The sequence below is a fragment of the Gobius niger genome, assembly GCF_951799975.1.
Source record: "Gobius niger genome assembly, chromosome: 2".
NCBI classification, from domain to species: Eukaryota; Metazoa; Chordata; class Actinopteri; order Gobiiformes; family Gobiidae; genus Gobius; species Gobius niger.
The window spans coordinates 25678386-25704367 of NC_136853.1; the positions used below are offsets into that span (position 1 = coordinate 25678386).

The window sequence follows — 25982 nt, forward strand, 5'->3', positions numbered from 1 at the left end:
GGTTAAAGGTTTGAGTCATGTTTTTTTTTATGCATCAAAATGACAGTGGCGCTGTTTTACTCAAGTAACAGTATAGATACTTCATTCTCATTTTACTCACAAGTAAAAAAGTACTGCATGAAAAACAACTTGAAAATACTTTATAAAGTTACTTGAGTACATGTAGTTGAGTAAATGTAACTAGTGATGTCACGTGACCCCCCTCTGTCCGTGAGACACACTAATGATCAAACTGCTTCTAAACTCATTTCTCACTCCATTTCCCCGGCCTTCACTCCTGATCGTTTGTCGGTGTGTTTTGCCTTGTGAAGCATGTCTAATGTGAAGTGACTTATTTACGTGAGCTATTGCGCATGTGTAGTGTTTGGTTTAGCAAGACTACTTAGGAAATACCACACTTTAATGCCTTTCATTTCCAACCAGATAACTCAGTTTAGTGCGAGATTATACCACTTTTGACCAGGAAAGTCTCCTTTAGGGGAGTCGTGGCTACAGAAGCATCTGTACGTGTCTTTAGTGGTGGTGGAAGTGGAAGTCATTCAGCGCACACTTCAATAGACTCCATGGACCAGGAACTTTAATGCACTGAAGTAAAAACACAAACGATTATACTGTGCAGCAAACTGCAAGCACATACACAGCAGTCTCTTCGAGCTCAATATTTATTATACCATTGTTTAAGTGGGAAGTGGATGTTGATGTGAAGCTTTTATGTCTAAGAGTTTCTAAATGATTGACACTGCAACAAAACGAATTATACACAAAATGCTGTGTATCCAATACAACGCATGGGTTTCCTATGTTTGCATTATTAGAGTTTGTACATTTCAAGGCCACAGTGTGATCCCCTGTTTATCCCAGAACCCTTAACCCTCACATGGTTTCTTCAGTTTTCATCATCATTTTGTGACAGGATTATACATAATTACATAATTAATACAAATAGCATTATTGACCAGGGATTTCAAATATTTAGAATGAAATTCTTCCTCGACATGTTGCTGTGTAATAACTTCTGAAATGATGATTGACCAAACGGTGACCCGTGTGGCTCAGGTTGAGGTCGACCTGAATGATGATCTTGAAGGCACAGACCTATGGCATAAACACAAAAGGCCTAAGTTTAGAGCAAATGCAAAAGTGCCGTGGCTTAATCCGTCAGAGCCTGCGTAGCTGCAGATGAGTAGGGGCAGGCTCGAGGACGGCCGGCCCACACATGCGCAGAAGCGCGCTCTTGCGTTTAAAGAGGGGGCGTACAGTCGGCTCACACTGAGTATTCCTGACTCAGAGCAGTGATAAGAGGTGAGAGGGGCCACACGGTGAGGAGTCAGAGGATCCAGATGAGCGGTGACACGCGCTGCACTGCGGGCTCCGGGCCGGACCCACTGCTCGTCCTTCTTTGACTCCGCTGTTCGCAGACCACCATGGGGCTTGGCAAGGTCCGCGCTCTGGCCGTCTATTTCGACACTCTGAATGAGCACAACCTGCCTGCCTACTCCGGTGGAGACCTGGTCTCAGGGCGCGTGGTCGTGGAGGTCACGGGTGATGTCCGGGTTAAGAGTCTGGACATCACGGCCAGAGGAGTGGCCAAGGTGCGATGGACTGAGTCTCGCAATGCAGGAGCCAACACGGCGTACACTCAGAACTACACGGAGGAGGTGGAATACTTGCACCACTATGACACCTTGATCGGGGAGGATCGAGGTAAGCAGCAGGGCACAGTCTGCACAAAGTTTACTGAACCTGCTGCAAACCAGCAAGCAGCAAACCAGACACCGTCACAGAGGGCTGGTGCAGGAAGTGTAGCTTTATGTATAAATAAGCATCCGACACAGTGGGCAGAAAATAAACATCCTAGTTGACCCCACTAGCTGAGATCCATCGCTGTTATGACTTCAGTTTAACACTTATAAAAACAGCAGTCACATTGAAATCCCCCATATTGTAAACTCTGTGTTTTAAAGAGATGGAACTGATGTCAGCATTTGTCACATTCTTCTTTATTACATTTCCCCATCTTGAGGCTACACTTCCAGCAGGTACGGACTGTTGAGTGGTACTGATGCAACAGCTGATAGGAGATGCCCCGCATCTAACTCTAAGATCACACACGGCCTGTGGCGTTTATTCTATATGCTGACCTGTTTGTTGCTTTTAATCACATTACCCAAATGACATGAGCTCTTCTCTCCACTGCCTGCGGCATCTCTTTGCCTAATGTTGTAACTGGAGGCTATAAAACGGAATCATATTGGCGGTATTTGACACAGTTTTACTCTAAAGCTTATGTTTGTATAAACACAAATCCAGTATCGAATTAATGAAGTAATTTCTCCGTTTACATCTCAACAGAGCAGCTGAGGCAACTCCCTTTGTTAGAAGCGGTTCAAACCTGTTCAGAAAGTGCCAGAGAGGAGGAGGGAGGGGGAGGACCACTGCTCAGTCACTGTGTGTTACCCTGTGTTGTAGCGGTATGGCTGCTGTAGAGTTACTTTGAAACCACTTCCCTGTGGGCCATAGTTGTACAGCATTTAGATCACACTTGTGGCACTTGTGTGTTTGAAGAAGTTTATCATAACTTTTAAACTAAAAACCTTTCTGAACAACAGCCTAATATTTTAATTTCAAGGCAAACCGCCTGTAAGTTATCGGACCAAAGTCATCAATAACTAATGCAAGGCGTGATCTCTTTTGTTATGTATCTACAGGGCAGAGCATCACTTTAGACACTGTGCGCTGTAATGGCGGGGCGGGAAACTCAGGATGTAAATGTAACAGGTGTTTTGTGACATCTCCAGTGCTGGCTTGCGTGAGAAACTGGTACCTGCCCTCTCATTTGCCCCGCTAGAACACATCTCCTGCCCCTCACCTCTCACGCCCTGAACCGCATGGTCTGGCCAGTGTGGGCAGGGGCTTGACGGTGCGCGCCAATCGGAGCGCGAGCTGGTGTTCGTGCCGCGCTCTCCTCCAATGGGAGGCTGAGGGTGATGCGTTTGCCGGAGTTTCCAGCCGAAGGAGGCTGCTCAGTCTGGTTCATACCGGTCTGCTCCTGCTCACTGCCGGTGACTTGATACTCGCACGCTCACGCGCACGTGTCGAAACACAAATAAAAGCACATAGTGGATATTATTGATATATCTCGGACACCTGACTGCCTAGACAAGAGCAGACACGTGAAGACCAACAGACTGTTCTGAGATGATCAGGAATCTCATTGGGTTGAGATCAGCCTGACAACATTATACAACACACAGAAATGAGAGGAAGTGGAGGAGGATCTCACACTTTGGTTAAAGGAGGCTAAAGCTTATGAAAGAATAACAACAACCTTATGCTAATGGCCTTTGTGTTATTAATCCTTTATGATGCAATTGTTGTTTTAAGTGTGTTTTACATGTAAATGTTGTGTTGTCACATTTGTCACATGAAAAGACTGTGTCTGTAGAAATGCTTTGTGTAATTTTACTTTATGAGATAATGACTGTAGCCCATATCAGTGCTTCTCAACTGGTACGGCTTCAACATCACCCCAGGATGACAAGCCGTGACCCAAATAAAAAGCATTTTTCCAACCCATAAAACACTTTGCTGTTGGAGTCTGGTTATTTTTGATTCAAGGATTAGATAAACCTATAAATCTAAAATTATGGTCCAAAAACTTGGCACCAGTCATTTCAACAGACTTTTAAAGAAATGTTTCCTGCAATAGGCTTGCAACTCACTGAAAATGGTCCCCTGGCCTCCTTTTGGGTCCCGACCCAACAGCTGAGAACCACTGGTCTATATATGATTATGTTAGAAATTGACATTTGGGGATTATCTTTTTTATGCTTATTGGACATTGTGACACCATATAATTTGTTCGAATCTGTTTCTGTTATAATGTTATGCACAAACATGTAATTTGCGATACTATTATAAATAAAATCTTGTTTTCTACATATGTGGTTTTGGTTTTCTGTCCATGTCAAAGTGTTTACGCTCTCGGTAAGTGTTTCCGTGTGACTGGTGAGGTTGTATATTTGCACAGGTGTAGTAAAAATATGTTGTTGCTGTTTCAGATGGAGATTGTCTGGAGGAAGGCTTGACTGTTCTGCACACAGGCTTACATGAATTTGCTTTCAGCTTCAACTTGCCTCAGATGTGAGTAAGAACTCTGTAACAATTTTGTAGTTAGCAGTGCATTCATATGGCGCAGACCACCCACACTTTCTCATACTGTTCCTCCCCTCCCTTCCTCGTTGACTTTAGGGCCTTAGCCACTTCCTTTGAAGGGAAGCATGGTAGCGTGAAGTATTGGGTGAAAGCTGAACTGCACCGGCCATGGCTGCTCCCTGTCAAAGCCAAGAAAGAGTTCATTGTGTTTGAACATATCGACATCAACACTCCGCTGCTGCTGGTAGGCACACTGCACATGCTCAACTTGTTTTAGGAATGCCTTGGATTTGAACAGATGATTGTGTGTATGCAGGCTCCACAGGCAGGCACCAAAGAAAAGACTCTGTGCTGCTGGTTCTGTGCTTCAGGACCAATCTCGCTCAGTGCTAAGATTGAGAGAAAGGGCTATACACCAGGTTAGAAAAAAAACACATACCTACCACCTTGCACTACTTTGTGGCATTTTTCACTACTCACACGTCTCCATCTCCACCCTCTCAGTCTGTCAGACTGATATATTCTCCCCTTTCTCGAAGGTGAGTCCATCCAGATCTTTGCTGAGGTGGAGAACTGCTCTTCCCGCGTTGTGGTTCCCAAAGCAGCACTCTACCAAACACAAACCTTTTATGCCAAAGGCAAGGGCAAGGAGATCCAGCAACTGGTGTCTAATCTGCGAGGAGATCCTCTCCCACAGGGGAAGAGCCAGAGCTGGGAAGGCAAAATGCTCAAGATCCCTCCTGTGTCCCCTTCAATCCTGGACTGTCCCATCATCAAAGTGGAGTATGCACTCATGGTGAGTCTGCATTCACACACTCATTACATTGAATGTTGTAATTTACACAGGGCCCATTTTGTCACATGTGTATCTAGCCCTTCCATACCTGGGTCCAGGTCGGGACCTCCAGAGGCTTGAGTCTGGACCCCAAAGCCTTTCCATCCTCTCTAAACAATATTGATAACATTGAAATAACATGGCAAAATGATTGATTCACTGATCAGCTCTGTTATGTAATTAGACAAACTCTGCTCATGTTTCACATTTTTAAGAGCGATTACGACACATGTTCAGACTCTGGACATATGTCGAAAGTTACGAAAGTAAAGTTTGCAGACCTCAAGCCGATTTAGTTGGGGACCCCTGGTCTAGTCTCTTAGCTTACTAATGCCTGTCTTGCAGGTGTATGTCGATGTTCCTGGCGGGCTGAATTTGTCGCTGTCGTTACCATTGGTGATTGGGACCATACCTCTTCATGCCTCTGCTTCACGCACAAGCAGCATCAGCAGTAATTGCAGCAGTCGGAGCTGGCTGGGCCTGTCAGATCCACCGGAGGGTATGTGAACATACGTGTACATCTCTCACATAGTCTCTGTTCCTTTAGGACATGTCTAATTTTTCTAAAATGCTTTTGCAGCTCCTCCAAGTTACAGCGATCTGGCGATATCAGAGTCTCACAGGAGGGATTGCCTGCGTGGCGGTGATAGGCCTGACTCTGAGGGAGAGAACCATGCGTCTGTACTCGCTTACATCACAGAGTTCAGATATCTGCCCCCGCCACTCTACTCTGAGGTACAGAGCGAGCCCCTCCTGTACTTATATGTCGATGCGGACAGAGTAAACATTCTTTATTCTCGAAATAGAAAGACGCGTTACATACGTAAAAACATTAGATAAAAATGAAAAGCATTGCAAACTTCGCCCATAAGCACATTTCCAAACATATTATTTCAAATATATACTCAGGCTCGGTAGTACTCAATTATATTTAAGTACATGTAGTCAACTTTTTAGTAAGTCCAGATAATACTTTTTCTTGAGTAAGGATATTTAGATGTGCAGTACTCTTACTTGAGTAAAACATTAAATGTAAAACTGTAAATGGCAAAAGCTTCATGTGACAGATGAAAAATAACCAGAGTTTAATTAATTTAACCTTCAATCAAATATCTTATAACTTGAAAATTGACTTCTTTATTCTGATTTCATTGTGTGTTTTGTGGAAATGTTTTGTCTTCTTTTACTTAAACACTAGAATATAAATCCTATGTTTATGCTCAAACAGTTACTGAGTGCTCAAATACTCTTTTCCCTATGTGCATCTTTCTCTTGATCACGTATACTTTTTCGTTAGCGTTACTCTTATTGAGTCAATATTTTACTCCACCCACCTGTGGTAATGTGATGAATGTTCCCTTTGAACAGTAATATGAGTTGCATAGATGTATACCCAAGGAGACCTTTTCAGGTTGTGTTGTGCAATGGGTCAGCAGGTTGTGCGGGTGCCAAAGCGAAACACTGTGACACTTGTGGAATCTTGCTCTGCTCACTCTCTCCTTCCTCTGGTTCAGGTGGATCCGTACCCAGTCTCAGCGGAGCAGTGTGGGAACTCTGATGTGTGGAGGCCGGACACGTGCCCATCCCGCTGACAGAACGGAGCAGTTACCGCTTTTGTACAAACAGCTGGAGCTCGGGCTCTGTCACAGCTCAAACCGTCTTCTCACCAGATTACATATCACCATAAATAAGACTGGACCCTCCCTGTGCCGGGACAGTCGATGTGAGTATTCGGTGACCACTGATGTATGGACCAGGGATTTTAAGCCATTTTGGATCCTATCTATCCGTCCTCTGACTCCACTGTAGGACTACAATCAGTGCCCAGTGGCCGGGACATCCTTCTGCCTTATGATGAGATTTGCACATACCGTTATTACTGTTTTCTAAGGGTGTTCTTATTCAGCTTTAAATGCTCTACTGTTCACAAATACTTTGCTATTCTTAAATTGTAATGCCGCATTCACAATGGGATTTGAGCTGAGTACAAGTGTTTGCGAGTGTGGGTATCAATGAAACCAAACCTTGCGCTGCAAAGGAGCAAAAACAGGCCTCATGAGATTAATGCTTAGTCACTGTTTTCCATGTATGACCATCTTAATCTCTTAGAAATGATCTAATATGTGTCTGAGCAAGAGTATTGACGAGGTCTAGAGAGAAGCACAACTCCAGCTATCCACAAGAACTGACCAGAGATGAGTAGGCTGGACTAAGTGCATAAATTCAAATCAAAGAGCTTTCTGTGCTTTATATAATACTAATAAAGCATACGATGTAATGTTTACAGATAAGTATATCGAATTGAATGAAATATTTAAAATGTTGTTTAGACTTCCTAAAACTTCACAATACCAAGTGCAATATATTTTTGTACATGATTTTATTTGCACTATTTTTTTCTTATACCCTGTTGCTGTTTCTTCCATTTTATGCAATATTATTACCATGATCAACTTTTATAAATAAAGGTTTATTTTATAAAGTAGTTATTGTGGTCTTGTTAGTATGTAAGGACCCCGACTTCCCACTCTGCGAATGTCTTCTCAGCAATGATTTCTGTCTGTGCCGCTGCAGACGAACTTAACCAGATGAAGGACAGTGCTCATGTAAGCAGTTGACCTAATTCATCCAGCGAGAAGAAGCCCAAAAAGATTTAGGTAATTCTCTGTACTGCAGTTGTTTCATTGTGTTAAGAAAGTCTTTACATAATTAGTACCTGTTTTACTGAGGAAGTGTCTCTCCCATTTTTCACATCGCCACTTATTTACATAAAACTACTCGCAACTGGATGAGGAAATTGAATGACTAGCAGTGTGTTTATAGGTTAAACAGGGATTTGTTATATGTAGGAAGGGTCAGATGACTCCTCATGAAATCCAATCTTAGAAGTTCTTCACATTAACTTCTGACTGGTGAGACAATAAACTGGGCATAATCCGTGCACATCGACAGCACATGTACGACAACACGAGCATGATTAATTTAAAATCCCGTTTGATCCTCACTTGGGAGCTCGGAGGCGAAACATCACCAAATCCGTCATGGGAATGTGTGAAGAATCTTGGGATGTCTCAAATAAAACACTTGATTTAACGGTGTGACAGAACTCGAAGAGAGAACCTGCTCTGAGATAAACCACAATATGACTTTGAGCTGTTTGTTTGCCCAGTCACGCCTCACCCCTGGGTGCACCGTCTCCCATGGCAGTACACACACACACACACAACACTGACAAAGGCAGGGCGGCGCTCACATACACAGGAGATGAGAGAGGTCACATGGATAATGTTTTGGCTTGTACTATACAGGCTGCTTCTGTCTGACAGATAAACAGAAACTGGTTTGAACTGGCTGAAGAATACTACAGCAGAGAGCAAACCTGCTCCACAGACAACATGAAAGGGCTGTGGATATTTGATTAGCCTTACGGAAGTTCCTGTATTCTGTTTTTGAGGGAAATTTTACACAGAAAATGTGTGGTATTATTATATTATTGATAGAGGGAGCAGCAGTATTGATTGGAATTTGATGTTGGTATAGCCTATATATATTGTGTATTGTGAATGAATATTGCACTATAAATCTGCCATCGTGTTATTTGAGCATGTGTGTGTGTGTGTGTGTGTGTGTGTGTGTGTGTGTGTGTGTGTGTGTGTGTGTGTGTGTGTGTGTGTGTGTGTGTTCTTTTACTTTGTGAGGACCAATTTGAGTTTATAACCAACAGAGTGAGGACATTGTTGTAAAGTGAGGACATTTTGGGTGGTCCTCACACTTATTTGAAGGACTGTTTGAGGGTCAAGACGTGGTTTTAAGGTTAGGGTTAGGGGTCCTAGGGTTAGGTTTGGGGTTAGGGTTGGGGTAATACATTATGTCTATGAGTGTCCTCACTAAGATAGAAGTATATGATTGTATGTGTGTGTGTGTGTGTGTGTGTGTGTGTGTGTGTGTGTGTGTGTGTGTGTGCGTTACCTTTTCTTGAAGGTTTAAAAATATGCTACTCTTCTTACTACAGTATTCTCTTCCCACTTCTGTCTTGCAGCAACAGACCTTCCAAGTGTCAGGGCCATTGAGTTTTCATTGTAGTCAGTAGTTGATACTGTAGGCTTGTGTATTGCTGGGTTGCAGGTGACATCAGAGCATTCTTAAGGCCTATACCATTATATAGAGGGAAAATTATTTTGTTTTTGAGGAAATGTTTGGTCTTGTACAGAGAGATCATGGACCCAGTGACTGATATTAATGATCTTTTTTTAAATTCATATATTCTCTTTTAAGCTACGACTTGTGAAAGTGTAATGCTGTTAATAGGAAAAACTGGCTCCTGCCCCCAGTTGGGTCTGACGAAATCATCATATTCTAGAACCTGCAACCCAGCAATAGTCAGGCAGTATCAAATCTATAGTGGCCTCCCTTGCTCATCTACCCTGTCTACTTTAATTTTTGACATTTAGTCTCATTCATTGATTAGGCTTTTATAGCTTTAATTATCAAATATTATAACATTCCCTAAGAAGTCATTTCTAAGTAACCCTTAAAAGTCTTAAATGTAACTTCTTAAATGTGCGGGTGCCCTCTAGTGGTCACCTTTGGAATGGCTACTGCAAACCAAGTACTTTTTACTGTACCTTACCGAAAATAAAACAGTTTCTTCCTTGATGTATAGTGCTTTGAAATAACGACCAAACACACCAAAGTATTGTAACAGAGCCTGTATATTTTTTTCCTGCCAAGTACAAATACATTTAGCGATTGAGGAATTTGGTACAAGATCTTTGAGTGAGTGACCGTGTACTTTTCCAAGAAACATTGTCTCCAGGTGGCGACAAAGTCCAGCTTATGCCGCTAACAAACGTCTCTATCAACTAATAATTAGTAGCGCTACAGAGCACAGCATCATGTGCTGTATCAGGTACATACACACATCCACTGTCACCAAAAAGCTCCTCAGATTAGACATCAGGGCACATAGAAGTAGGTACATTGGGGCATTTGTGTACATGTCTACAGTCCAGCTACTTTATCAAATACATTTCTTTAGTCACCAATCTGAGCTCCTGAGCCCTGCCACTCCACTTGTAAAGACTGCTTTACAGAGCAATGGTGCTGCACAGTACAAAGTGAATATCTGCAGGCTCTACTCTTTTTATCACACAAGCTTATACAACCAGCTAACTGCAGACTGGTCCAACTACTAAAACTGCAGGCAATTGAGTGAGGGGCATAGAATTCAGTACATTCCCTACAGACAGCAGACTGTGGCCAAGGGTTATGATCTAAATATACATTTTAAAAAAAACAAAATATTCAAATGTGAGCAACCCCCAGCCACGAGTCTCAGAAAAAAAGAAAAAAAAACATACATAAAATGTTTCATCAATGATTGTGGCAGGCTGGTGTTGGACCCAGTGTCATACAAGGCACAAAAGAGTTATTTGTTTTCTGAACGATAGCTTTTCTTTTGGTGAATTACTTATAAATTGTGCTTGTAGACATTAGTGCCTTTCATACTGAACTGTCACATTCTGAAAGTACAGTTTATTGAGCATACCACTGCACGCTTATGTATTTATATATTTTACAACAAATTTAATCTTTTCTTGATTGAAATTTTATTTTTTTTACACCAAGGAGTTCATTATTTTCAGAAATTTCCTAAAAGAGCAACTGAAATTCTCTTCCAACATTTGTCATAAAAAAAAAGAAAAAAAAAATGAACCTGTACGTCCCATTGTAGTATTTATATTAATCATCTTATTAAATAGAATTGTAGACATCAAAATATTAATTTGAAAAAATAAAAATTACATTCAAAAACATGAAAATAGAAGTTTGTCTGGTTCGATATGGCTTCAGGAGTGCAATGCTCACTCTGCTTAATCATGCGAAGCTCTCGTCATCTCATGAATCTCTGCATCAAAGTCCATCTGACACGGTTGAGCCCTTGTTTTCGTGCAGAGTGAACCCAGATTAATCACAGGTTAATCTCACTTTGCTCACATGGCTCTGAGGATAATCATTCATCTTCACATCAACTGATTTTGGTTCAATATATTCTGAGCAACATACTTACATGGGCTCACAAGCTTTATGATAAGGGTGCATAATTCATAATGCATGAACATCATGAATTAACATGAGTTCATTTGTTTTCATGAACATGAATTAACAGTTAATTAAGGTAATACATTCATTAATGACCATGAGTACTTCATCAGATCATGATGAATGTGTTTGCACAAAAGAAACAGGACTAATCTTTGCATAAACTGAATGAACTCATCATTAGTTCAGCATGAGTTCATTACGAATGTGCCGCTTAAATCAAAGCATTGCAGGTTTTTAAGTTTATACAAAGCTTGGTCCTTGTCCCGGTCTGTTTCTACAGCACAGAATCCATCATAATCATGATTAATTATTATTATTATTACATAATTATCAATGAGTTAATTGCCTTAATAAACTGTGTTAATTCAAGAGCTTGTTTATGATGAAAACTCATGTTGATACATGCTGAAATCATGGTTTATTAATGCATCATGAGTTATGCTTTAATTCATGTCCTCTTATTATAAAGTGCAACCCTTATGCTTTTCTTTTCTTGCATCGTGTCCAAGTCTTTCAGTCTAGAGCGCCCCCTGCTTTTGTCCATGTTACTTACTCTCTCTGTCATCTTCTGCCACAAATTACTTCCATAATCTATCATTCCAAAATCAACATTTCCTTTCTTTTCCATGTGTATGTGTGTACATACACATACACATACACGTAGACACAACCTGATTGTTGTAGATGTCAGCCCAGTCACTTCAGCATTTAGAGAACCATCCTCACATGCACAAATAATCAATGTGCATCACCTGCTTAGCTCAGATATTGCATTATTTGTACATTATACTCTTGGATGTAACTTTTCTAGTGTACATATAAAGCACGACAGTATGAGCTGTACATCTGAACGTCCACAGTAACCAGACTGACTCTTGCCCAGCTCCGACACATACATGTTGCCATTACACATAAAGCACACCCACACAATACAAGAAGAATATAATATCAATAACACTATAAGGTAACTTTACTAACTCCTCCTTATCTTCTGGAGCTCTGCTCCATCATGTGGCCCAGCCTTCTGATAGCCTCACCCTCTTCATTGATGGGCTGTGGCGCTCATCTTGCCTGGACAGAGGACGGAGCATGAAAGTGTCGTTTCCATGGAGATCCTCTCGGTCTTCACTGCCATCATATGAGCTGCCACAGCTGGACGCGCTGTCGCCAGGAGAGCGTCCCGAGTCGTTCGGACCACGGCTGTATCCTGCAGCTGACGGCCCTCCCAGTGCTATGTTGACCATGCCCCCACTGCGGTCCCGGGGCGGGGAGGCAGGCTCTGACTTAATGTGGAGATTCTGCTGAGTTGACGATAGGTTCAAGTTGGAGTTCTGGCATAAGTTGCTGAAAGACAGATATCTACTTAATTTTTTTTCTTAAATATAGATACATTATTACTGGCCTGGTACTTACTTCATGTGCCCAAGTGCTGAATGCTGTAGATTCTGGATCTGCTGTTGTTGCCAACCTGTGACTGACCCAAGTCCCGGACCACCAAAACCAGACAGGGAGGAGAGTTCACTGCTCAGCGAAAACTCTGCACAAACAACACATTCTATTAATTAAATAGTAGACACAAAACACTTTATTTGACTGTAAGAGAAGTGTTGAACCTGTTCCATATGAAGAGGAAAGTGAGGAGGGGTACCCGCCCATCCCCTGTCCAGCCAAAGTGGGTGCCGCAAGAGACACAGCAGGAGTGGTGAGAGTCTGGGCCGTCTGAGAGTGGTTTATCCTTTGATTCTGAGGAAAATCAATAAGGGAACATTTGACAAACTGCTTTTGGAAATAAAATGTTTTTGTAAGTACAAAATAGATTATATACTTGTACCAAAACAACAATTCAACAATACAAAGTGAAAAACTTACCAGCATTTGATCAAAATCCTCACACTATTAGTGTAGCATTAACGTGCACAATATAATCAATCAGTGTCCAATAAAGACAGACAGGAAGATGTATTTGCTACTTACAACACTGGGCATGTTGCACTTATTGGACGGGGACATCAGGGTTCGCAGGTCAGATTTTCGGCTCATGCTCATGGGAGGTGGACTCTTGTCTAGGTGGTTTTTTGTGACACCGCCTGGTGACAGCAGTCCAGGAGATGGACAGTGATTGTTGTAGTTTCCATTTACTGCCGGAGCAAAGACAGATAAGACTTAAATAAAAGAAAAACATGGAACACTGACCAATGAATTACACTGTATCATGTCCTTGTTGACATGGGAAGAAATGGAATCCGTGACCTACCAACACTGGAGACCAGGTCTGAGCTCATCAATCCTAAACCCAAAAAGAACAAAGTCATTTCTCTTTCTCCACTGCAATATAAATACAAACACAGCCTTGAGACCACACCTGTGTTTCCGGTGCTCGGGGGACGCTGAGGAGACAGACAGTTCCTCTGCAGAGACGAGTGGGATAAAGGCAGCAGGTTGTGGTTTCCTAAACCGCCCCCGATGGCTGTATGAGGGTACAGCAGTCCACTGGGGTTGTTGCCCCCCATTGACACACCCATGTCATAGTTGGCGGGGGGTAAAGCCTGTTGGATATAAACATAAAAGTCATGTCATAAATATGTCAGTTTTTTAATCTAATATGCTCAGGGAAGACCTTACACAAAGTCTTTGTCTGTTGATCATGAGGTCAATGTCTTCATTAATTTTGCGATACTTGTCATCAGACTCTGGGCTCTGGCCGGCAGAGTCATCTGCTTCAATGTCTGGACTGTCACAGCCATTCAAGCCCTTTTTACGCAGCGTCTGTCAAAAAATAAATTCATAAACATACATTTGTCTTTTTTTTAATATTATGCGTGTATATTGTAATTAGTGTGTATACATATATGCATACATACATATACATATATATATTATATATATACCAATTACAATATAAAAAAGAACAATAAATGTTGACTTTCAATTCTGCTTTAAGCACTGGGGGGCGACATCTGACCATAACGTCTGTCATCAACTGATTTCTTTGATATAGCTGTACAAAAAAGTTCCTCATTGAAAGGGTTAAATATAAGGGAAATTTATGGAAATAATAAGGCGTTCCTAAAGTGGAGAGGGGTCTGGACTGCAGACTGACTCGTACAGTATGTGGTTTGGCTTGGAGCGGCCTGCTTCAGCACTTCACAGTCCATTAGAGTCCTCTGACAGGACCATTGAGGCCGGATCACTCACGCAGGGGACAGAACATTTGGCCCTGTGCTGTTATCCCACTCATCCCAGTCATGTACACCTGTTTAGCCCTAGAGAATGGTGGGGGCTTGGGACGAGGGGTGTGAGAAGACGGGGGAGGGAGAGACTGGGCCCCACAACCGCCAATGCAGCCCGACCTACTGCACGGATGGCCGTAGAAGGCTATTTTTGCTTGTGTGCACCACAACCTTCCTCCCTTGCAATCTGCCACACTCTCCACATCGCTGCAAACACCAAACTCACTCTGAAGGCAACCGTTTGCCTTCAGAGTTAATTTTTCCAATACATGTGTATTGTACTGCTATTGCTGTATAGCAGTGTATAAGTGTAGGGGGAGGCGAGCACTACGTGCATGTTTTTTGAGCTCCACACCCTTTCTTTGTGGACAGTGTGCACTGCTATACAATTATTACAATTATAAGAGCCCCTTCATTTATTTATTGTCCCAGTGCTTGTTGTAGCATCTAGATTAGTTTGCCTAATTCATCATAACAAAGATGTGAATTATGAGATACCACAACTTTGGCATTAGTTTGCACAAAGTGCCAAGCATCAAAACAAACAGACCTCAAGGCAATCAGGTGGCACAAGATATAACTATATATAACTATATATAACTATATATAATATATAACTATATTCTAAAATAGGGTAATAACTAATGTTGTTTTATTTTGTATGTTAAATATGCCTATTGTGCTAGATAATCTACTGAAGAAGCCTGGATGTGCCTATTATCATTTCTTTCCATCTAATTAACTATTTGGCAAAGGAAAGATGTGTCGTCTACAATTACAGAGTTGTCAAAGATGAGCCCTGATTTTACCAAGGAAACAGTTACTTGTTTGGAATAGATAGTTGTAGGAATAGATAGTTTTTGTTGCCACAATAATTGAAACAAGGTCTAGTGATGACTACTTAGTGTGTAAGTCAAATCTCTAAATGAAGCGGGTCGGAAGGGAAAGCCCGCATCTGGTGGCAGCTGCCTGTGGTGATGGTTCTGGTCAGAAAAGGGAACTTAGACTGGACGACTCAGCCTTCTGCTGCTTCTCCTCTACATTTTCCTTCAGCGGCCTGGGCACACACACATGCCTCATTCAGAGGCAAGCCACAGTCACACACACACACACACACACACACACACACACACACATACACACCCACAACCCGTCATGGCTATTCTTAGCTGTGTCCTGTGCTATTTTTAGCACACTACCGGTTTCCAGCCATTTAGGAGGGAGGGACCTCAGCCAACACAAAGAAGCTGGACTTACTCCGTGAGCATTTGTGTCTGTCTATGCCTTTGGAAACTTCATCTGGGACTAATCAGTAACAGCATGGAGCACACATGTGCGCGAACACAAAAAGTACTGAAACTTAAAACAAACATTTAAAGTTAGTAAGACCAACTTCCTGTTACAGAAAAGGATGAGGTACTGAGAGGGAATTTGTTACTATTTACACATACAGCATGTCCACAAGAGCACGAGCAAGCCACTGTAAAACAAGGTTAATTGAGAATAAGTATGGAATGCAGAACCTCTCAGGTTTAAAAATAGCTCCAAGTTCACATGCTAAATGAACGCAATACAATAAAATGATACAGATCCGGGCTGTAGCCTGAAAAGGGCTATACACCACATGGGCAGAAAAAAGATGACCAAAGACAAAGAGGCCTTTATGCTCCTAAATTCCTGTCTGGCCAATATTTCATTGGCCCTGTTTTCACAGCTCTATGAGTCCTCTGCAGACTTCATACCACAGCCTCATTCCAGTGTGCCTCACTATGTTCTCCTCCTAACACGATCATTCAAAACCAAGATGTCAGCTCCATGGGCCAGAGATGTGCTCAGCCTCTTTCATTTAATAGACTGTGAGGTGACCTTCGCACAACAGCTGCTGACACACACTGTGTATAAGTTGCCTCCCCAGAACTAAGACATGCCTTTGAAAGATTTCAGTGTCCTCATACAGTCACAACTCTGTAGCAGAATCAAATAGTCCAAGTGGGACAAGACAGCATTGGAGCGTTTTTGTGTAAATGTCTTTTTACAGATAAGAAACTTCTGTGTGAGCAACTAAAGAAAAGCAACCAAGAAACGAGACGGTGAAAAGAAAGGAAAGGGAAACACAGTGAGGTGAAGATAGCATACAGAGGTAAAAGTGCAGCCAGGCATGCAGGTTTAGTAGATACCAGCAGTAAATATCCAGCACAAGGATACAGCGCAATGAGAGGCTGCCTGGACAGATTATAGTAACGAGCTAAATAGGATTTTGATAGATTACAGGAGATTACAGAGGACATAAGCCTAGTTCTGACGGGGATAGCCAAGAGGCCATGTGGTGGGCCGCGTGGGCCCAACAGCACAGGTAGAAACAGACATGTGAGCTCGCCAAATGCAAGACATGCGTGTTCTAGTCGTATCTATTACTTTATGTCAACATCACGGACTGTGGTCGGGAAAACTGTGTAAACTGCTGTAATTACATTATTGTTGACTTTACTCCACTACAATATTGCCCTGAGATGTTTCAAATAAAAGTATGCACAGGGGGTTAATGTGGTCGTTACAATATGAATATTGCCATCATCTCATTACTTATATGTGACTCCTGATGAGTGGAACGTTAGAAGTTGTCCTATGAAGGATTAATGGAAAAATGCAATATCAGATTTGTTTACACACCAAAAAGAGCATGTACTGAGTCTGTATGGGATTGTAATACCATAGAGCCAAACACTTTGTTATTGTGTTCTCTTAACACCATTACATAAGTGAAGGCAGAGCAAGGGTCAGTGCAGTACAGACTGTATCAATGGGGGTATGCACTTGATCACACATATTAAAACATAGATCTGAGTTACTTACATCCACAATGTCAGAGTTGGTTCTGCTCTCGTGGGGCTCATTGTACTCTGTGTATTTGAGCAGGACCTTGTCCATGTCTGTGCTGGCGTACTGGAAGAGCTTGTTTGTGCTGTTGAAGATGATGAGGGCGATCTCGCAGTCACACAACACGCTCAGTTCATAGGCTTTCTTCATGAGACCAAACTTGCGCTTAGTAAAGGTCACCTACAGGAAACACACAGGATAAGGGGCAAAATAAGTCAGTGCAATTCATACGGGTTTATCACTGTTAGTTTTGCTATGAAATATTTATGTGGACTAAATACTTTGTTATTCAGAACAACTACAAGGGCTTGTATTACAGGATGGATCAAAGCATCTTCATCAAGTCCAATGTCAATGACATAATGAATATTACTGTTGAATCCCACACTTAACGTGTAGTTGTGTACACCGTGGATTACAAATAGTAGTATTTTCAAATGATCCATGGAGGAGTGAGGCACAGCTCTGAGGAGGTCAGTGCTGCCCTTCTGAAGGGTCAGGAAGCACATGTGCCTGCATTTCCTGTCATAACAGGAAGAGAGCAAGTGCTGCCCCACATACAGTGAACTCGCCTTATGTGCACGTAACAATGCACACATTCACTGCCTTTAAGTGTTCTTCAAGTCAAATGTAAACCAGAACGTTGCTTTGTAGTGTCGTATTTGACGGGGCAAGGGAGGAACTACAATGTCATCACAGGAGTGTCCAACTGTATTCTTACGTGTCTGTTTCGTTCATCCATAATCCGCGCGATTTGGATCTTTTTTCTCCCCATCTTCACTGTTATTTGTCTTAGTAATATTCCTTTTCACTGTCGATTCTTCTTTCTTGGATTTCCAGTTCCAAAACGTCCTTTTAAGAGCCCAAACCGCTGCCGTCTGTTGGGGACAAAAGACAAACGTAAACAGCTGTTCAATGGAATAATAGCTTTTCCCAAAGATGGCGAGTGTAAGAATCTTTGCTACATTTCTGAGGGCAACATACTGTACCAACAACTTTTTCTTTCTCCCTTTTTTCATAAATATCAAGCGGAAGACACACAAATACAACCACAAACATGTGTGAGCACAGCATTTAATTACTAAACTGGATTGTGCGTGGCAAATGTGTCATGCTATACCGCAAAGCCTAAACCAATGGACACGCACAGACAGGCTACACATTGTTCCTTTGCTTGCCTTTCCATTCACTGCTGCTGCATCCTCCTGACACACCCTGAACTCAGTTTCCTCAGGGGGAAGTGAAACAACCAGGGATGTCCCACTGCAAATACTACACCACACAGAGATTGGCTCCATCAGAAATGATATAAAACCCAAGTATGTGCTGTTGAATCACATGAAACCACATAACAAGCACACACAACGGCAACTACAATTTGTCAGGGTGCTCAATAGTAAACACAAAAATGTAAAATCAGGAATAACTAGGAATTGTTTTGTAAAATATAATACCATTTTTTCAAATAGGAAATAAAATCTGCCATTATGCTACAATAAATGTACATCCTGGCTTCTTCAGTGTTGTTTTGAGAAGAGGGTAAACAAAGAGCAGATCAGAAATCCCCTTCCAAGGACTATCTCTAGTGTGTGTGATGCGCCTCAACGCCATGTGACCCTCGTCCTGCTCCTCAAGTGAGGCTTAAGAGCTTGGTCGGCAAGTTAACGGGATGTTCAGGGAAACGCCGAGACAGACGCACAGATAAGCAAACAAACAAACAAACAAACACACAGACAGGTTCTCGTGGCAGCTCGGATCTGCCATTGGAACAGGCCACAGAAAGGCACATTTGGTTCCAGTAGCTGCCAGCCCTCAGGCGTGAGAGTTGGCCCGATGTAACACAACTGTAACACAACTGAGCACCTCCCTAACTTTCATAATGATCTCGCGAGGCCACAGAGGGAAAAGTCAAATAAATAATAAATGATGTTTCATATTGTCACAGTAAAGAGAAGAAATAAAAAGTATATACAGTTGTGCTTAAAAGTTAACATAGATTTTCGATTTTTGTCAGCAACCTCACCTGTGACCTGTGTTTGTAATTATTGTGTGTGGATAAAAGGTCAGTGAGTTTTTGGGCTCCTGACAGACCCTTGCATCTTTCATCTAGAGCTGCACTGACGTTTCTGGTTTCTGAGTCATGAGGAAAGCAAAAGAATTGTCAAAGGATCTGCAAGAAAGGGTAATCGAACTGAATAAAATGGGAAAGGGATATAAATAAAGATTTCCAAGGTACTGAGACTAGTAATCAGCAGGTGTTGAAACCAAACCACAATCAGGTCGACCAACAAACATTTCAGCAACAAACTGGCAGGAAAATGGTGGATGAAAATAAAAATCGAGAGGTGTATAGCTGTTTCAAGATGCACAATAAGGAGGCCCCTGATAAAAAATAGCCTGCATGGCCAAGTTGCCAGAAGAAAGTCATTACTTCGCAAATGCCACAAAGTATTCACTTACAATATGCCAAACAGAACAAACAGTTACATTTGAAGGAGTAAACAAGGCCTGTGATGAACGGTGCACCATTCCCACAGTGAAACACGGAGGTGGATCACTCATGTTTTGGAGATGTGTGAGTTTCAGGGGACTTGTTCAAAACTGATTTCAGGATGAATGCAGCATGTTATTAAAGAATACTGGAGGAAAAGTGTCGCTTATCAGCCTGGAAGCTGCACATGGGACACTTGGCTGTTCCAACATGAAAGAACAAGGCCACGTCGACCTCTCATTGGCTACAGCAGAATAAAGTGAAGGTTCTGGAGTGTCCATCTCAGGCTCCTGACCTCAATATCATGGAGCCACTCTGGGGAGATCTCAAACGTGCAGTTTTCCAAAAAGAATGTTCAGTTTTACCATCCAAGGAAATAAAGAGGCCCATCCACAACTACCACACAAGAACCCAAGCTGTCACCGATGTTAAAGGGGGAAATACACAGAATTAAGAACTGGGGATTCTCTGAAAATTTGCTAAAAAAATCTAAAATTTTGCCAGGGTACGTAAACTTTAGAGCACAACTGTACATATTATTTTTCTTATATGGTTTTAGATCTATTAAACAAACTTCAGTTTTAACAAATTATGAGGATGATGGTTTACACTATTGTTGTTTTCAAACCTGTGTTACAAAGCACCACACTGTGGTCATTATTCATTCACACCATACTCTGTGGTGGTAAGTTCTGTTGTAGCCACAGCTGTTTAAACTGACATTTAATACAAACCAAACATTTTTTACTTCACTAAACTCCAAGGGCTGTTACTGCCACAGACTTAGTTACACTTCTTAATGATTATTAGAACAGCCCTACTGGACATGACAAAAGCACAGAGAAATGGCCCACAGCAGCATGTAAAGTAGAGATAGACAATAGTGCGTGATGAGTTTGCTGCATCTTTAAAGAAAAAACAAATAATTATGGCTTGATGCATTTGTTTAATAGCAGCAGCATGAGCCAAGAAGCATACTCATGTTATACTGGTACGTGATATGAGCTATACAATTTGAGCCAAACATGATAAAATAAAGGATAATTACTGTAAGTCTTTTCTGCCAATAAACCAGACATTTAATTATGCCGGCAGTATGATATGATCAACATGCAGCAAGCAGAGACATGCTCCTGAAAGAGCATTACAAGAAAATCCAGTGTCTGAGTCACTCAACATCTGAGCAGACCTTCAGGAAAACAGTGCCAGAATCAACACAGTATAAATTTAGAGCGCAGGCAGACAAGCACATTCAGCATGTTTGAATTTCAGGCCAGCTGAGGGCCCTGAGTATTGCGTATATCAATACAAGTATCTGTTAGTCACATCTCTCTGAGTTGCTTAATGCAAAGCTTGATCTTCTGCAGTATGACAGCATAAATCCACTGAGCACAAACCTCTCTACTATTATTAGACACCGTATACAACAGAAGATCTCCAAAAATAAAAGAATGAACTTTTTACCCTGACCAACAATACGGCAGTTTTCTGGTTCACAGACAGAAAGAACAAGCTTCAAACACAGTCATCTCACGCAGTCCTCAGCTGCTCTCACACTGCTTCTAAACTTTCTAGTCATCCAAATATTTTCCAATATGCACACGCTCACATAGCATCCACTGTGTGCTCCTCGAATGTATGCACTGTACATTTTGTGGGTGTTGAGGCGTCCCGTTGGTGACATGTGGCAGTGCCCTTGTATTCTCTGGCAGGACAAGCCACATGTCTTAGATGAGGGGCAAAGAGGGGGAGGGTGCAGACTCTGGTGTCCATCGGGCAAGAAGCCAACAGTTGGCGGTTCAGCAGCTGGGAATGCCGTCTTGTGAACCACTTCAGCCAAAGGTCCAACTGTACGGCCCATTTTCAGGAAGATAAGAGCTTTTTCCAACCTACCAGGAACTACCTCTGAGATAGAGAACTAGAAGCACTGGCTTGTCATTCTAAATGCAGTCACAAACTGCACTTGTGAATATTGATACATAGAATACACTGTGATCTAAGGGCCTCCACTCTTCTTTGAGTTATTCAGAAGTACCAACATCTTTACTTTTGAGTGTCATGAGCCCCTGTTTAATAATAATGTAATAAAACATCAGTTTTATAAGGAGCTCTTTGGACACACAGTCACTCTTTACATTGCATTAGCCTTCTTATTTACTTCATACTCAGTTGTTGGTTGTAGAGAGAGCAAGGCTGGCAACCTGCGAACCCCCCCAACCACACTCACATATCACATTCATGCAAAGGCAGCGCGGATGAAGTGTCCTGCTCGAAGACACAGAACAACAGCACCCGGGGAAGCTCATATTTGAACAGTCAACTTTAAAAGATGATATTCTGAGTCTGAGCTGAACAGTCACAATCAGTGTTTTTGGAAAAGAGGACAGAAATATTCTTAACTGTGAGCTGTTTACATTACCGTATGGCCATGTACCACCCTCTGTCTCAGCCTTGACCATTAGCCATGAAAGCCGACTGTAACAAGTGAATTTCTCCTTTGTGAGATCAATAAAGGTTTATCTTATCTTATCTTATATTGTGGCCCTAGCCATGTTATGATCAGACTTAAAGGGTGCAGGTGCAGTTTAGGCCTGGGGGGTTATATATATATATATATATATATATATATATATATATATATATATATATATATATATATATATATATATATATATATATATATATATAGTTATATATATATAGTTATATATATATAGTTATATATATATATATATATATATATATATATATATATATATATATATATATTATTTTTTAACAAGTCGAATTAATACAATCATATAATTGAAGATGGCTGCATGTGCGGTGGCCACACATTACAGGCAACCTGATCTAATGCTGTGGTTTTGCGTAGGGATGCCCCCTTTGGCAGAGCCAGAGGCTCAGCAGGCACAACACAAATCTGTGAGGTTTGGAGAAACTAAAATAGTACATATCTGATCATGATAAACTGCCTTAGATTAGCTCAGAAATATGTAGTACTTTAATAGGGCCTTTGACAGTGCTCTGTCACATTCATGCAGCCCACATGGATTACCACATTTACAAATTCTGATAATTCATTAATGGCCTATAATCAAAATCATTAACTCAAAGCCAATAGCTTGAGGAGTACAGCGTCTCCATTGGGTCATAAATTATACCTTCGGCTTCTGTTGTGTGACTACAAGGCGTATTCTTTTCAGCGGAGTCCCGGGATAGTTCAGGGGCCTCACCGGTTGTTGCTGAAAGGTACCGCTCCGTACCCCAGGGCTAAGATCCTTTCCGCTCTGTTGATTTAACACGGAGTGCGCAATAGTTCCGATGAAGAAACAAAACAAAAGCAAAAAATAAAATAAAATAAAATACAAAAAATACTATGAAACACGAAAAAGATACAATTTGTGTCACACGCGCGTCAAGAGCAACTCCTTTTCACTTGGTCAACTTCTCTGTGGCCCTGGTCCCGACAGAGTCACCTAGACTGTCGGAGGAGCACTTTCTTCTTGTTTGTTTAGCAGTGATTATCTCTTGATGGCCGCGTCAAACAGCGTCACAGGCATCACGCTCATGCTTACCTCTGCGCTCACTCACACATGTCTGTCTGCGGGACTTCTGTAACTTCGCCCGTCCAGCGGTTCAGTCCATACGCGGCGCTGCGTCTATCGCCTTCAGCGAACACCTGGAAGTCGACGCACGGGCACGCGCCGATCAAATCAAGAAACAAAGGTAGGCTAAGACTAAAGGCGAAAGATGAGGTTTCTGGTGGTTAAGTTTGCGAGCTAATTTGCAAATGCTTCAATGCCATTCATTGCCATTCGCTCTGAACTACATGAGCTTTGACAAGTCAGAAGTGAGGAATCCTATTATCTTCACTTTAGGTTCTCGTCTGCCTCCAAGTGGCGACTCATGGTAACACACATGGTGTGGTGATGAGGTTCTCTTACCTCATGTAATTAGTGTAGGCCTACTGGGGAGCCTTGATTATTTCCCATAAATAACCAACAAATATACAATAGCTACAATAATAGTAATGTTGCTTCTCTAACAACAGTAAAACGTGTTGGGTCTGGGTCAGACTGTTGCAGCTGACTGGCCATTTGATCAGACATTATATACTTTAAAAGCAGAACTCCCCCTGTATGTTCACAGCTTAATGTAACTACAAGTTTGACACGAGCTGAAAGATTCCTTCACTGTTGTTCCTCATTGTAGCAGTAGGCTACATATGGAGTTCGAACAGTTCAATGAGCACGAGGCTTAAAATGGTTTTACATTAAACCATGTTGTTTGGAAAATGTAATAATGTTATGTTTAGGCCTAAACAAATGATGTCTATATCTATTGTGATTGAAGAAAAATATCTTACATTTCTCACACCACAAACATGAAATATCATATAATAATAGTATCATATAATAATAGTGTTTGTCACTTACCAAGTCTTGTCTTCACCTGGAAGTTTTCCACCAGCTCCAGCTGTGGGTTTCTTTCTCAGATGTATCCAATAAGTTTTTGAAGAAAAAAAAAAGGTAACATAAAAAGTTATTAAGCCAGACCAGCTGGCTTACAAAGGCAGACCCAAAGTGGGCTCTTTTGAGACTGTGCTCTCTCTCCGCACTATGATAGGGGACACTTAGAATGTGGGTGCTTAGGCCACGCCCCTGGGTTTCATGGCATCACTGTGTCTCTCTCTTCACTCAGTTGTACAGCAGACCCTGTGACCTCCTGCGTCCCAGCTCAGTGCATGTCTGTGGACACACTGCTCACCTGTCACTGTCACTTGGGGTATATTTAGTGCAGAGGTGTCACTGATGCGACTGCAGTGTGTGTGTGTGTGTGTGTGTGTGTGTGTGTGTGTGTGTGTGTGTGTGTGTGTGTGTGTGTGTGTGTGTGTGTGTGTGTGTGTGTGCGTGTGTGCGTGCGTGCGTGCGCATGTGTGCGTGTGTGTACTGAGGGGGCGGGGGGTTGCTGACACTTGGGGCCTTTGCGGCCCTCGCTATAAGAGCCCAGGATTACTGATATAAAGACCACAGGCTCGACACATTACAAGAGAGGAGGGAAGATCAAACCTGCTGGCATGTCCTACATATCAGCACAGAGCATCTGCTTGGCTGAGGATTACCCTCAGCTGTCCCGTCCTGTCAGCCCCTGGAGCAGGAGGTGACCAGCTCGGCCGCTTCACAGATCGATGAAACCATCACTGCAGCGTTTCATTAAACCCGGTCATAAAACTGGTGACTACTTCCCAATCTCCAACTCCAGACTGTGTAAACTAAGGCTACAAGACTTCATGACATGTTGTGGTGTCAGGTTTTCTTTGTGTTTCACCATTATTGGTTCATGCTAATCAAAATGTAGCCACAACTTACTTACAACTTCAAGTTGAAGTAGGCCCCTCTTCCTTTTTTATTGCAATAGTTTTCAGCTGCAAAAACAAACAAACAAGAACATCAGTGGTGACGATCACTCGCACTGACGTGGGACTGACCCATGTGAGTGTGAGGGGGGTTGATCGTCACCATTGTTATTAAAGGTGTTTTTGATATTTAAAACTTTTTCTCAAGTTAAAAAGATGAACTAAGTTTTGAAATACTAATGTTTGATGTGATCTGCTTGCTAATTTGAACTACTCATTCTGTGAAAAAAAAAATCTACAAAAAATACAGGAATCAACCCAGTGCCCAAAAATGTGGCCTCTGCAAAAGCCTCTGTGATCTAAGACTTTTTGTCAGATATTTGATTTATCATCATCAGCAAGCTTCTAAAACAGAAACACAAACTTAAGAAAATGTGTCCAACCCTCAAAAAAGACAAATGATCTCATCATTTTAAAGCAGGATGTTCAGTAATATTAAGTCACAGCGCCTCTGGTTATAAAATGCAATGAGACAACAAACCATGGTCTCCCCTTCATAAAGTATAGGGAACAAGTAAAGATAGTAATTTACATAGTTTCAATTGTTGCACAACATTCATAATTTATCCAGTATTTTTGAGCAGAAAGCTCAAATTCAGTCTCCCAAAGTTTGTTGAAGGGCAGCACCATAATGGCACAAAGCTGTCAAACCTGCCGGTAAACAGTGTGTTGTTGGCAGCACTGTGTGGAGTAAGTAAACTTTTATGCAAGTTACTTCATTGTTATTGAAACAAAATCATATTATTTACAAACCAATTATTCCAAAAGCCGGACCAGTGTTTAAGTCGACTTTTAAGATGACCTCAAACAACGATCTCATAGACGCCACCAAAGTTAATAACATGTATATGAATGGACATGGTGTTGACC

At 41.8% G+C, this 25982-nt stretch overlaps 2 protein-coding genes across 6 annotated transcripts; one reads left to right on the top strand and one right to left on the bottom strand.

Moving 5' to 3' along the window:
• Positions 1 to 1254: 1254 nt before the first annotated feature.
• LOC306959254 (arrestin domain-containing protein 3-like) lies at positions 1255 to 7428 on the top strand. Its single transcript, XM_079551321.1, has 8 exons — positions 1255 to 1704; positions 4062 to 4143; positions 4252 to 4399; positions 4472 to 4574; positions 4695 to 4951; positions 5336 to 5489; positions 5571 to 5725; positions 6505 to 7428. Exons 1-8 carry the CDS (start codon positions 1425 to 1427, stop codon positions 6580 to 6582), a joined length of 1257 nt encoding a protein of 418 aa, XP_079407447.1. The 5' UTR covers positions 1255 to 1424; the 3' UTR covers positions 6583 to 7428.
• A 4336-nt stretch (positions 7429 to 11764) lies between these two features.
• On the bottom strand, positions 11765 to 24262 carry mef2ca (myocyte enhancer factor 2ca). Of its 5 annotated transcripts, XM_079551698.1 has the most exons (12): positions 24133 to 24262; positions 23272 to 23375; positions 17924 to 18080; positions 17179 to 17382; positions 13718 to 13861; positions 13458 to 13641; positions 13350 to 13382; positions 13070 to 13233; positions 12965 to 12988; positions 12709 to 12838; positions 12509 to 12632; positions 11765 to 12439 (listed from the first exon to the last, which is right to left on the bottom strand). In XM_079551698.1, exons 3-12 carry the CDS (start codon positions 17975 to 17977, stop codon positions 12103 to 12105), a joined length of 1398 nt encoding a protein of 465 aa, XP_079407824.1. In that variant the 5' UTR covers positions 17978 to 18080; positions 23272 to 23375; positions 24133 to 24262; the 3' UTR covers positions 11765 to 12102. The 5 variants fall into 5 exon arrangements, with proteins under 5 accessions (XP_079407824.1, XP_079407823.1, XP_079407825.1 ...); XM_079551697.1 differs by lacking the exon at positions 24133 to 24262 and having other exon boundaries at positions 23272 to 23472; XM_079551699.1 differs by lacking the exons at positions 23272 to 23375; positions 24133 to 24262 and adding an exon at positions 22930 to 22993.
• Positions 24263 to 25982: the final 1720 nt, after the last annotated feature.